Genomic DNA, 14,483 nt, shown 5'->3' with positions numbered 1-14,483 from the left:
CTTAGTCTAGTATCAGTACAGACACAGAGCACAGACTACCTCATGAGTTCCCAATGAACATCCACAGAGGAAGCCAGGGTGTGAGCATCAGAATCACAGCTGTGGCTGCAACTATAATTTGGTCACAAACTATTGAAAGAGAAGAAAATCCCAGACAACAGGGCACAGTACACCAGTTCTCTTCAGAGATGACATCTGAGGAGAAGAGGCAGCTGATGTAAGGGAGACACACCATTTCCCCCAAGGACATTTGGACTCAAAAGGAAAGTCAATTTATATAATGGCAACTTTTCTTACTTAGCTACTTATTGTTTTGTTCTGACAAAAAGAAAAGTCTCGTCATCTGTATTATAACTCAAAGAGATGGTGAACTGGATGGCTGTGGAGAAGGGAGAAAGCAAGCAAGTTTACTCAGAATATTCTCCATTTCCCCTCTCCTCCCCCTTCCTGTGCCCCTCACTGCTCTGGGGTTCCCTACTGTCTCTGCCCCAGTTCAGCCTTCCACATGTAGGTCAGGCTCCACCATCACCATCATCTCTTCTCGTTACAGTGTTCTATGCTAAACAGTTCATGATATGCAAAGATGAACAAAAATGATGCTAATCACAACTCTTGACCTTTGAGAACTCAGTAAGGAAGAAAAGATTAGAAACATCCCCCCAAATACAGCAGCAATGAAGTGACACAAAAGTGAAGATCCTATGAGAAAACAGGAGGACGCTTCCAGAAGTATGGGGACAATCTGGAAGACTGTCTACTAAAATACTACTCAATCCTACATTACTTACAACACATACTCCTGTGAATTAAACATGAATTACTCAATAAAAATCAATAAGACATAAATATGGTTGCAGTTATAAGGAAGACCCACTTTGGGGTCCCTACCAACACATTGAAACATCACTAATTATACCAAGTAATAAGCCAGCATGAAGGAAACTTGCACAAATAAATCCCTGTATAACCCAAGGAATACAGATGAAAGCATTTTCAAATGCATGGCATCAAATAATTATGATTTTATTAATAATTATAATACTTATAAATGTAAATATAATCATAATATTCAATAACATTAAACAGAAATCAAAATTGCAGTAAGGAGAAATCACATGTATATAATTTGAAATGACCAGAATGGGGATGCAGCAGTCTCTAGAAAACTGGAGACATGCTTTACAGATGAAATTGGAACATAATTGGATGGTTGTATATACACCGGGGTTCATCCAGTCACAAAAAGTGATATTAACACAATAGGTCCCATGGTTTCCCTTATTTGCAATAACTAGTATATATCTGGGACAAGGAGAAAAGGTCAAAAGCTATGTACATATGACCAGATAACAAGAAGTTAAGCGAAATGAACCCCAAGACACAAGTGTTTTTTTTTCCTTTCTTGCTATTGTTTCTAATGTATGTTCCTCCCCCACGGTATAACTCCTGTTTTCACTGTGTTTGATGTTTAATTTGGGGAGAGAAAGGGAAAAAAACAAAAGGTTTAAATAGGGATACAGGTTGACCCATTGTATCAATGAGATATACAAGACACCATGTTGAAAAACAAACTTTACAATATAGGCAGAAGATCAGGGGAGAGTGTAGTTGTGGAGGTGGGAGGGAAGGGATAGTAGGGGAAAAACAAAAGAGGAAGCAACAATGCTTGATAAGAAATATACTCATTACCTTGCTCATGTAACTGTAACCCCTCAGTATAGTATTTTCACAATAAAAAAAAATTAAAAAATAAATTTAGAAAACTAAATCTAATAAAATGCTTGTAAAAAAGAAAAAAAGAAAAAGAAAAATGAGACCTCCAATTTGATTGAGCCATACCATTTCTGGTTACAAACCTGAAAGCACAGGTCAGCTTACTGTAGAGACAGCAGCACAGCCGTGGTTAGGGAAGAACTATTCATAACAACCAATTACGGAATCTGCCTAAGTGACCACCAGCAGATGAGTAGATAAAGAAAAGACATCATATACACAGTAGGATTCTATTTGTAAATACCCTAATTTTTTCAGATTCTATCAGAATCTCTGAAGTCACGTAACAGAGGGTCTACATTATAATGTATGGTATCAGACAGACAGGAATCTTAGATATGTTCAGCTTCATACAAGGCATGGGGCAGCAAGTCACTAAGCCTTTCTTTCATCTGTGAAATGGTGACATTAAAGATATCCACAGCAAGTTTGGGGGTTTTTTTGCTTTTGTTAAGGAAAAACAAAAAAAAAATCTCCAAACACAATGCTCATAATGCATAATTCAAACACACAACAAGATCATTTGATCTTAGTACCTGCTAATTATTGTATGGGCCTACATCTGTCATTTTTTATCTTTTAAAACAGGAATATCAACTCCTGATGACAGCTGACATATACCTTACGCAATGATTTCATCAATACGTTTTGGGGCAAGTACAATTCACACAGACTTCGGAAGCACCCTGATCATATGTGCCTGTCTGATTTTTGCTTCAATGTCACTTTTTAGATCTATCATTAAAAATACATCTAAAATACATGGGAATTGTTCAGATACAAAGACGAAAGAAGACTAAAACAAAACAAACAAAAGAACATGTGTTCAATAATATGGCTTTGGGCCTTGAGAGCGGTATCTATGGGATTGAGGTCTCTCCCTGAAAATAAGTGAGCAACCAGCATGCAAAGCAGAGCCTGGTCCCTCCACTCACCTGAGGTGGGTGTTCAGTGCAGGCTCCTGCCAGGGCAGGATGTGGCCCCCACGCACATGAAGATTGATGTGGTCCAGAGGTGCTGGCAGGACCTTCCACTCTCTGCTTGCATTGATTTGTGCACCCTGTGGGCCGGAGGAGGAAGGGATGGCTGGTGAGTGAGGTGACAGACCTAACCTGAGCAGCGCAGGTACCTGACATCTCAGCTGTCCCTCTGTCTTTGACACCTGTCCATTACCTGCTGGCACACACCTAGGACTATACTCTTCCATTCACCTGCTGTTGATTGAAATCTTGTTTGGCTTCTAAATGTCTTGTAAGAATCCCTGTCCCATTTAGGATTATTACAGCATGTGCAACATGAACTACTCTCATAGATACCAACCAATACTACCTCTACAACCAGTATCTAAGACACAGAGCACTGTTCAGCAGTCAGAAAATCTTTCCTTCCCTTCCTAACACATTCCCCATAAAGAACTATGAGACCTTCTCTTGGAACACTAGATGCCTGGGGTCACACAGGTCATTGTTGGGAGGCTGACCCATGCCTTTTTTCCTTAAATTTGAGCAGCCTCCTCCATAGCTAAATATCCTTGTCAGTAGCATCCCTTCCCCTGATCAAATTGTGACCACTGTAAGAGTCTCCACTCACTGACAAGTATCTAAATAAACAAAATGCCCAACTTTAAAAAAAATGTTCCTTAGAGGTAAGAAAGAATTGCTACTGACAAATATACAAATGTACATGGCTGTATTCCATTAAAACATTCTGTGTAACATGCTTTCCTATGGGCCGTTCTTTACTAATCTCTACTCTAACCTAAAGACCAGATATCCTAGATATCCCATAACTTATGAATACTAATTAATGGCCCATTTACCTATTAACTAATTCGAACCCTCTAGTCTTCATTTTAGTTTCCAATGCAAATGTTTTTCACTGACTTCCTTGCTTTATTAACATTGAGCTTTCTGTGTGATTTAGTCTAGTCTTCCACCACCATAGCTTCCTTCAACTGACAGTCTTGTGTTAACATGGTAAGTCATTAAATAGTTTATATAGTTCATTTTCATAATGAGTTTCTCCTAATTAAAATGTTTGAAATTTTTAAATCACACCTAAATTAATGCTTTCCCTCATCCATTATATAAATCAAAGCATGTGTAAAACCAGCCATTCCAGGCAAATATAGGACCAAGTTTACACTTCACATTTAGAGAGATGCTTCACATGTCACTTCTAGACACTTCTTTAAAGTGAGTCTGAAACCTCAGTTGAAGTAAAAACACTTGAGGCTCTGGGGCTGCAGGGACTTGTCCAAAATGAATTGGCCCCCTTTGACCTGAGGGCTTTCAGGTCAAACCTCTATACTCGACCTTCCCCAGGCTGTATAAACTTTTATCAAAACTTACCGTGTAGTAATCATACCAGTGGGCTTTAGGGAAATACGCTGTCACATTTCTGGCATTCTGAAATTAAACACGAATAGAAGGTGGGCTTGGGTGCCATACAGATCAAGCAATCTGCATACAGAAGGGGCTCTAGAGCACTAATGGAATGGGATCCTGGGCCTCAGGTCTCCTGAGACCAGCAAGGTTGGGGAAACCTCCTTCCCCTCCCTCTTCTCAAACAGTAGAGGGGAAAATCTTGCCATTGCTAACAGATTTACCAATCCCCTCTCTAAAGAGGCAAACACTTAAAGTGGTTCTAGAGTAAAAAATAAAATTATACAGATACAAAAAGCTTGAGCAAGGTGTCATTGGGGCATTTTAATAAACATACTAATCATTCACAGATGAAGAAAAGAAATAGCTTTTCCTGCCTGACACACCGTGTCATAGAAAGAAGGGAGGGGTTGGCCAGCAGCTGCAACATAACCCCATTGCTTCAAGCTGTTCTGGGAGCTGTGCTTCAATGGTGACATGGGAACATGCTGAATTCATTCATTCAGTACGTGACACTGTGCTCCTTATTTTACTTAGTGAAAATCTGATCACCTTCCTCAATTATGTGAGGTTATGTTTGCTCTTGACCATCCTGTAAATCAAACTATTAGGCCAAAATTTAAAATTTCACCCAAGGATAACTACTACTGCATAGAAGGAGAGAGAAAAAATGAAGGGAGAATAAGAAATTGTGTCTCAGGATCACCCAACACAAGGGACAGCCTCTCCTCCCCTTGTCACCAGCCTCACAGCTGGGAGCCTCCACCCATCCCAGGTCTCCACACTCACAGGCTCCAGGACAGGGCTGACCAGGAAGGCTGCGCCCAGCAGGAACTGACTGTCAATAGCCCAGGTCTCCCGGTCAGACACAAACCTGGAAAAGGAAATGAAGTGTCACAGTCAGAGCCCCGGAAGAGCACTGCCCAAGGCCCTGAGAACAACTCAAGAATATACCAAGTCAGAAATCCAGCTGCTATCTTTACACATTACTGACTTTAATGAGAAAGAGATAATCTCCACTATTCACAGGTCAGACCCCAAACTTCAGAAATGCTGTAGATACATTTTTCTTCCAGGAAACACCTCCACAGTTCCTCAGCATGGCACATTGTCAGTGGAAGGCTGTTCCCAGCCCTCTCGTCTCCCCTGGAATGTGCTCTTCCATCACCTGAGCACACTTGGCCTGAACCCACATAACCAGCTGCCATAAACAGTAAGGATGTCCTTGCAAGACCAAATATGAAAGAAAGAAATTATGCTTTCCTATATTGTTTCAAAATGTCTACACTCAACGAACAGTTTCTCATCCATGACCATTGCTGACTATCACACTGTCTTCTAATACCAAGTGTAGTATGGTTTCTGCCTGGAAGTCTTAACAACAAGGAAACTGTCTTCTAATACCAAGTGTAGTATGGTTTCTGCCTGGAAGTCTTAACAACAAGGAAATCACATTTTCCCATTTGAGAAATGGATTGCAGCAACTACCTCCCTACAGTATGACAGGCATTGCCCAGTGCTCAGCAGGATTCCCGCTCGACACTCACTCATGGAGGAGAGGCCGCACCACAGTGACGCCCTCCGTGTTGGCCTTGTGCATCAACGTGTAGAGATACGGCAGCAGGGTGTATCTGGTCTCTATGACACTCTTGGAAAGATCCACAAAGGCAGCATCCCAGGACACAGGGTCTTGTCTCTAAAGGATAAAGAGAAGAAGGTTCTGTACTTGCTGTGGGAAACCAATGGCACTTAGTGAAATCATTGCTGGAATTCATTTCCTATCAACCACACACAACTAAACTAAAGATAAATAGGGATGATACTTCTTAAGAGGACATTATTAATAGCTCAAGGTTCACCAAAGCTCTGTCTACAGAAGGAAAAAACTCCCCATAATGGACTCTTGGAGTATGCGGGAGATGATTTCTTCTAATGGAAGGAATCATCCTTTCAATACTGAGGACTATGGTTCCTGGGAGGATGTCCCCAGAGAATACACACTGCATGAGCTGCACCTGGAGGCGCATGTGCCACAAAGCAGGGAGAGGAGAGCAGACGTCCTACCCTGGTCCCGATGGTGTTGTGGTTCCTGGAGAAGGGGTAAAAGGCCCCCAGCTGCATCCAGCGAGCACACATCTCATACTCCGCATCTTGAAAGAACCCACAGATGTCTGCCCCTGTCTGAAACAAGACACAACAAAAGAAGCCTCTTGCACAGTTCTCAGAGATGTGCCATCTCCCTGTCAATCAAGAGGAGCCAAGGTCACTTACATAGGATATGCCAAAGAGGCTGAACTCCATCATGCCTGCAAGGAGAAGCACAGCTGAGTCAGGCCAGGCTCTCCTGACCTGCCTCCTCCTCCTCCTCCCTCACCAGGCTCCTAAGCCCTGCCCTGGGGGAGGGGAAGAGCCCTGGGAGCAAAGCCACACACCAATGATAGATTTCTTCAGCTGGTCCCAGGCAGCAGTGTTGTCTCCCAGCCAGTGTCCTGCCCAGCGTCCAGAAGAAGGGAATGTGGAGCGGGTGATGACGATGCCTCTCTGCCCTGTGACCTCCTGCACGGCCCTGGTTGGAGGAAGCAGGGGGAGAACTGAGGCTGGAGCAGGTGCAGGAAGGTTCTAGAGCACCTGCCATCCTCTTCCCTCACTACTGACCTAGGAACTCTATCCTTATTCTCTTTCCAACAAAAGCAACTCAACAGAGAAGGGCAAACATTGCTCTGAAGGTACCAAATTTAAAAAGAAAAAAAAAAAATAGTGTTCCTAACAATGCCCACCTTGTTCCAGTAGAGGCAGTAGTTCACGACTATGTGTTCCCTAGTTTGAACCTCTTTCCCCATTTGAAAACACACAACCTGCCAGGTGGCTCATGCCTGCAGTCCGAGCTATCTAGGAGGCTAAGATCTGAGGATTGTGATTCAAAGCCAGCCCAGGCAGGAAAGTCCAGGAGACTCTTATCTCCACTAACTACCAGAAAACTAGAAGTGGTTCTGTGGCTCATAGTGCTAGCCTCGAGCAAAAGAGCTGAGGGATGTTACTAAGGCCCTGAGTTCAAGCCCTTAGACTGAAAAATAAAAATAAAAACAAGAGAAAACACAGCCTAAGGACATGAACCCTCAAATGACAACCTAACAACAGGATCCTCAGGAAAGACTGTTGGTGTAGAAGGCAATTAGTAACTAAATAGCCAGAGCATCCATTTATAATAATAAAAAAAAAGATTGCAATACAATATAGCCCCAAAACATATACATGACTCTCTGAAGTCAGAACCATGTCTTCTACATACCTGCCCACTGACACTTACATATGTACTTTTCTAGCTGTGTAATGAAACTCTTCAATCAGGCCTGACAGGTCAGTGAGTTTGTTTTTGTGGAGGAGTCAAGGATTCTTTCTCATGTGAGGCTTCAGTAGAGGCCCCCCTCCCTGGCCACCAGGAACTGCCAGGCACTCCACCAGTCAAAGCATAGAAGAAGATCAGTTTCCTCTTCAGATTGACCTTAGGGTAATTTTTTATTGCTTTTATTGTTCACTGAGCTCACAAAGTACGACTACACTATCTCAAACAAAGAATAATTGACTAGCCAACAAGAGAGAAAAAAAACCAATAGAGAGGATTGACTACTGGAATAATGAAGAGAGTTGAGCAGCCCATCAGATACCTTCACATGTAACGAAATGATAGTAATTGATATCTACCTGTAAAAATAATAACATAAATAAAGATCTAATTTCTGTTATCATTATGCATGTGTGTTGGGACCATGCCTTCACTTTGTTGTTCCAAATATAATCACATGAACCTCAGAGTACTTACTGAATAAACAAAAATGACTACACTGATGTCTTCCAAGTGCATTGCCAGGCACCTGGTGATGTCGGGTAGAGGAGAAGACACAACTCACTCGTAGGTGGGTCTGGTCTGGGACCAGCCATACAGGCTGTGGACGTCATAGTGCCGCACCCGCGAGCCATCTGGGAGGATCTGCTCGCTCTCCATGCACAGGGTCTTGCTGCTCAGGCCTCTGTCCCTGCCATCCACGTCTGAAGAGAAAATTGAAGGATGTGCAAAAACAGCCCTGATAGGCGGGGTCCCTGGCCTCTCTATAAAGGATTGAACGCTGGATCTTAGGCTTCATCTCTGAATGGGCTGCACTGTCTCACCTGGCTCATAAGAGCAGTGCACGTGCCTGAGCTGCATTAGTGCCTGCACATGCTTTCCTCATCAACACAACTGGAGAAAGCACAGATGTCAGAAACGACCCACAGATTTCAGGCAGACCCTGATCTAAGCCTCTCATACATCAATTATCTCATTTAATTCTTACAATAATTGTACAAAGTATAAAGAGTTGTCCGTGTCTTTCAGATCTAGATGATATTTGGAAATAAAACAAAATCGATGGAAGGTCACATCACTTTAAAAAAGAACAAAAAGGACTTGTGCTGGGCTCTGGTGGCTCATGACTGTAATCCCAGCTACTCAGGAGGCTGAAATCTGAGGGTCAGTAATCAAAGCCAGCCTGGGCAGGAAAGTCTGTGAGATCCTTATCTCCAGTTAAGCACCAGAAAACCAGAATTGGCATCATGGCTCAAAGTGGGAGAGTGCTAGCCCTGAGCAAAAAAAGTTCAGCGACAGCACCCAGGCCCTGAGTTCAAGCCCCATAACTGATCAAACAAAGGACTTTTGATGCCGTTGAGCCCAAGCAGCATATATATATATATATATATATATATATATATATATATAGATATAGATATATATATATATATTCCAGTCATTGAGCTTCATTATTCTGATTGGGATTAAATGACATTCCTGACAATAATTTATCATAAACCTGAAGAATTAAGAAATCGAGCTGTGAAAATCATTTGGTAATATTAAACTACTAAAGGACCTCAGGCCAAATTTCAAAAATTCTCTCCTAAACTGCACATTTCCTAAAATACTTGGTGTGCTAGTGTCTCTGGCCCTGAGTAAGCCCCAGCACCATGAAGACCAGCCTTCAGTGGTCAGGGCTGCTGAGTTCTGGCAGTTATCTTCCTTCTAGCCTCTTGGTAGATTAAGGAGGCCCTCGGTCCTTACGTGGCATGTACGGAGGGCGGTTCAGTGCTGTATCCCTGCAGCCAGGAGCAACTGCCCCGTTCACGAAGCTCGAAGGTTCATTCATATCCTAGAAATGTCACACACACATACGGTGTATGGTAAAGACAATAACATTGTATCAATTCAATGATAAACAGAGCAATGGATAAATTATTCACCACTCTGTGCTTCCTGTGGATGCCACCCAGGGAGGATCACCACCAAGGTGACACTTAGCAGGAAATAGCAAGTGAACCCCATAGGATGGCTGTGTGGAAAGTTATAAAACATTCTCCCGAAGGCCAAGCAAAGTTCTAAGCAACGACTAATGACCACCCAACAGATTGCACAGCACAGATCTCAGGCCTGGCACAAAGTATGGAGATATGACCAGGCACACTGCTGGTGGGAAAATGTATGGTCTGAGATACCCAATGCTTTAATGGAAGAGTATTTAAGCTTCTTTACTAAAGTCATCTTGCCTATAGTGACCTCTATGCTACCACAAGTTAAGGTTCACACAACAGCTAACCATATGTACCCAGACAAGCACCCTGCACTCACAATCCACATGCCATCAAACTTCAAGCTCTTCTCTGGACTCTGTGGATTGGTGTAGAGCTCTTCCATTTCCCTCTTCCACCACAGGACAGTTGAGTTCCGGAAAAAGTCTGGGAAGGCCACGTAAGCTCTGTATTGCTATGAAAACAAAACACAATTCATTTGTACCAGACCAGTACACCAGACAATAAACAGGAGAATACTAGGTACCTTAACCCATGCAAATACTTGTACAATGCTGAGGAAGAGTCTTTTCTTTCCTATGCTTAAATTTTAATGGTAAAACCTATGCACTGAACTCACACCTTCTAGAACTTAAAAATTGACCCTTAATTGTCCTGCCACTTCCTAAGTACTTCACATAGACAAAGATGAAGCAGGAGAGAGATTGCACCTTCCAGCGCCAGAAATCGGATCCACGGTACAACAAACCTCTGTCATCTGGCTGACGTTAGCACTGCACAGCTAGAGGCTCAATAATGGTCTAGTTCACACCACATTTTTATCTATGGACTCCATGGGTCTACATTTCAAAACACTTCAAAAATTCCAGTTGTATCTAAGGAGGAAACGGAAAGCTTCTCTTCTCCTCATCTTCCCTCAAATAGTAAAAGCAGTGTTTACATCTTAACATCAAAGTGATCTAAAGGCTCACCTCTTCACTATACAGAAAGATTTTTGGGAATAATTATTTACTTGTATTGTGTGTGTGTGGGTGTGGATGTGGGTGAGTGGGTGGGTAGGTGTACTTATTGTACTTAAACTCAGAGCCTTGAGCTCTTGCTCAGCATTGTTACTCATGACTAGAGCCATGTCTCCTTTTCCAGTTATTTGCTAGATGACTGAAGATTATTAAAGTCTGTTGGATTTGTCTGCTACAGCTGGATCTGAACATCGGTTCTCAAATCTCTAACTCCGGAATTGGCTATCAGCAATTGGCATATATTCTTATGCTTTAATCTTCATCTCCCTTCTAGGCTAAGCTTAGAACCTGACAACTAATCATTAAATGAGAATAAACATTAATTATATACTCAAAATCATATTGCTAATAATAACCATCAAATGTCCAGGTAGGTATTCATGCCATTACACAAGAGCAAATGTACAAAACTCTTTCTCCTCCTCCATGGTTCTTCCTATAGAATATGATGGTCCTTGTGAATACTCTTCTCTGTGAATCACTGTGCGAAGAATCATTTGTGAAGCACCAGCAAGCTAAAGGATACTTGTGGTGAGGGCTGATACTATCTCAGAGAGAACACGTGGTCTGGGAAAATCACAGTTCTTAGACAAACAAAACCAGCTTATGCCCCCTGGCTGTCCAGAAGGCAGCTTCTTCAATACTTCAAACCATGGCAGGTATCCTGGGAAATAGGCCTTTGTTTCATTTCCCAGCTTTGCTCTCAAGGTAACAAAAACAACACATTCTCTAACAGAAATCCTGTCTAGACAGAACAATTGTTGAAGAAGGCAAAAGAGTAAGGCAAGGTACATGCTCTCCAGAAGAATTCCCAATAGAATATTTGATAGCAAATCAGAACAGACTGCTGTCAGTTTATTGTGTCCTCTTCTGAGCCAAATGATGAGGCCTAAGGTATTCTGGCCCTCCAGGAATGACATATTTTTTTCATCCTTAGTCGTATAGGAAGGAAAATGAGTTCTAAAATCTTGGGCTACCTGGATCCATGAAAGGCATTTTTCTTTTTTCTTTTTTTTTTTTTTTTTGTCAACTTGAACTCTGGGCCTGGGTGCTGTTCCTCAGCTCTTCAGCTCAAGTTGACCCACAGAGCCACTTCCAGTTTTCTGGTGGTTTTTATTGGAGATAAAAGTCTCACACACTTTTCTGTCTGGGCTGGCTTTGAACCACAATCCTGAGATCTCAGCTTCCTGAGTAGCTAGGATTACAGGCATGAGCCACCAGTGCCGGGCACAAATTTTTTAATATAAGACATAAGACTAATTGAAAGTAGGAGGCAGAATTTATAATTATGAAGATGAAAATATCTGTCCAAAATTTAATAAGTATAGATTTAAAAAAAAAAAACAATAACTAAACCAGGTTAGACACGTCTTTTAAAATTGTTTCCAAGGCAACCACAAGAGCTGTACTTAATAAGAGAAAAGAAAAGGCTTCTTGAAGGTATCATGCAGTGCAAAATCAATGGCCTTTGAAATCTGCCAGCCTTGGATCTAAAATCACTGTTATACTGCTGACACAGTGGACAAGTCATTGAAGTCCCCTGAGCCTTATCCCAAGGACAAGAATACTCATATCTCAACTGCAAGCAAGCAAAGCATTACTGCACAGAGACAGACTTACAAGGTGTTTTTCCTACCATGCCGTGTCAGGAATTTTAGCCATGGCTGTCCCTTCTTTGTAACCATGACCACTCAAAATTCTCACACACACACACATACACACACACACACACACACACACACACACACACATAGTGGCTCACACCTGTAATCCTAGCTACTCAGGAGGCTGAGATCTGAGAATCGTGTTTTGAGGCCAGCCCAGGCAGAAAAGTACCCATGAGGCTTTTCTCTCCAATTAACCACATGAAGTAGGGCTATGTCTCAAAGTGCTGGAGTGCTAGCTTGAGAAAAAGAGCTCAGGAACAGTGTCTAGTCCCTGAGTTCAATCCCCACAACCAAATATATATATATATATATATATATATATATATATATATATATATATATATATACAAAATAAAATCCTTACCTCCACTTGACTGTCCCAGTCCAGAGAGCTGTTAACCACAATGTTAGGAAAATCAGGCCAGACCTAAGCAGAAAAAATGTTCAATATCAACAGTAGTATTTTCTCACACATACCTATGAAATCATTAACTATGTTCCTTAGAGAAATATACATGGTTTATTATATAGGGCGAATCCCACAAAGCCCTTAAATATATGCATAACATTTGATTGAAATATGGAAATTATTGACATTCAGACTCCAAATGAGAAAAGACAAAAATGGACATGAACAAATGTATCAACTGTGTAACCACCCCAAGTTAAGGATGAGTGGTTTACCACTGTACCTTGCCCCAGACAATTCCTCCATCATTGGGAAACTTGATGAAGACATCATCCTCCACACCACGAGTGAAGGCAGGATAGGGCTCTGTCTCATTGCCAGAAATGGCTGGGTCCTGAAACCAAAGCACCAATCAGACAGAAAGACACATGCAGAGAATGGCCAGGGACACAACACAGCTCTTCCAAACACATCTTCCTTACATTATGCTTGAACTTTAAAGTGTCTGAGATGCTGCTAAATGCCTTTCCTTGTGTACCATGGAAGGAAACACAGTGCGGGCCTTCCCCACCCATTGCCCTTCATCCTCCCAGAGGCCACAGATTCCCACAAGCTCTGACCAGAATGAGGATGACCCGCATGCCAGCGGCCTTCATGCGATCGATCAGGGCAGGCAACCCAGAGAACTTGGGGCTGAGGGTGAAGTCCAGCTGCCGCTCCATGTAGTCGATGTCCGAGTACTGCACGTCCTGGGGGAGGACACAGGGGACTGAGTGATAGCTGGGGCCTCAAGGCCAGGTTCCAAGGAGAACGACTCTCCACCACCCATGCTTCCTTCTGACTCAGCTCCCAGCTCTGTCATTTCTCAGTTATAGATACTGGTGAATATATATTCGTTCAACTTTTCACTCATAAAATATAAAGAAAAATATCTAAGTCAGGAAAAAAAATTGGAAGATAAGGCTTAGAGGGTGGAGTATTAGGAAGATCAATATAAACACTGGGTGAGAAAGTGCTTTGTAAACTGCTAAAATAAGGAGTAAGTCTCCATACCTCCACCACAAAGCCACCCTTGGATTCAATGGTTCATGTTAAGAGAAAAAAACTGTCCCCTCCCCAGGTATAGTAGATACAAAGGCTACTACAAAGCAAGGAAACACAAACACTTATAGTACTAACACATGTAGTAATCAGACACAGTTTCCTAGTTACAGAGGATATGTATAGGATGGCTGTGTACTGTTTGGTTACTATTAAAGACAGTTGAATAAAAACTGGAATGAAGCAAACAATTAAAGTTCCTGTGGTGGCAGATCAGACCACACAGTACCTACAGAAACTGACCTGGGGACCGACCCATACCAATAATGGGCTAAGAGAATCTTGGGTCATGTTACTCCAAAAAAGCAAAAAATCTAATGGAAGAACTGTTTTATTTTCATGGGAACATGGCTTTATTCACTAAATGTCTTCAAGTTATGTAACTTGAACATTGGGATGTACTATACAGCATCACAATCCTTATAACCAGCTCATTCTTCTCACAGTGAATCTTTGATCTCCCAGCGTTTGGAGGAGGCATCACCCCATCTGGATCTCTGTGATAATAATATCATTTGAAAAAACACTTTGTATGCCTATAGAACCTCATAAACCTCCAACAACCACATTGAGATTCAGAAACAGCAGTGTTCCCTATGAGAATACAGAGTATGGTGTACACCATGGCCTATACATACATAAGGGATCTGTGCGGCCACCATCTCATCATACAAGCTGGAGATCTCAGCATCATTCTCATATCCATAGCGACACAGCTGGAACCCCAGGGACCAGTAAGGCACCATGACAGGCCGGCCAATGACCTAGGAAATAGGCATTAAATAAAGGCAAA

General features: G+C 42.1%; 1 protein-coding gene across 1 annotated transcript in view; it reads right to left on the bottom strand.

The window, feature by feature from the left end:
• LOC138809870 (uncharacterized) overlaps positions 1 to 14,483 on the bottom strand; it is a 234,816-nt gene that overhangs the window by 109,056 nt on the left and 111,277 nt on the right. The window contains exons 33-46 of the mRNA XM_069996922.1: positions 14,329 to 14,454; positions 13,210 to 13,338; positions 12,873 to 12,983; positions 12,545 to 12,607; positions 9,814 to 9,948; positions 9,250 to 9,337; positions 8,066 to 8,204; positions 6,590 to 6,723; positions 6,429 to 6,463; positions 6,222 to 6,338; positions 5,705 to 5,853; positions 4,947 to 5,031; positions 4,125 to 4,181; positions 2,709 to 2,833 (exon numbers count right to left, since the gene is read on the bottom strand). Of these exons, the coding sequence (XP_069853023.1) occupies positions 2,709 to 2,833; positions 4,125 to 4,181; positions 4,947 to 5,031; positions 5,705 to 5,853; positions 6,222 to 6,338; positions 6,429 to 6,463; positions 6,590 to 6,723; positions 8,066 to 8,204; positions 9,250 to 9,337; positions 9,814 to 9,948; positions 12,545 to 12,607; positions 12,873 to 12,983; positions 13,210 to 13,338; positions 14,329 to 14,454 (1,493 nt within the window). The remainder of the gene's footprint in view (positions 1 to 2,708; positions 2,834 to 4,124; positions 4,182 to 4,946; positions 5,032 to 5,704; positions 5,854 to 6,221; positions 6,339 to 6,428; positions 6,464 to 6,589; positions 6,724 to 8,065; positions 8,205 to 9,249; positions 9,338 to 9,813; positions 9,949 to 12,544; positions 12,608 to 12,872; positions 12,984 to 13,209; positions 13,339 to 14,328; positions 14,455 to 14,483) is intronic.

This window comes from Dipodomys merriami, unplaced genomic scaffold (genome assembly GCF_024711535.1).
Source record: "Dipodomys merriami isolate MVZ:Mamm:240054 unplaced genomic scaffold, mDipMer1.0.p SCAF_5, whole genome shotgun sequence".
Taxonomy (NCBI): Eukaryota; Metazoa; Chordata; class Mammalia; order Rodentia; family Heteromyidae; genus Dipodomys; species Dipodomys merriami.
Note: the sequence above shows the minus strand (reverse complement) of the source record. Positions and strands in the feature narration are given on the sequence as shown.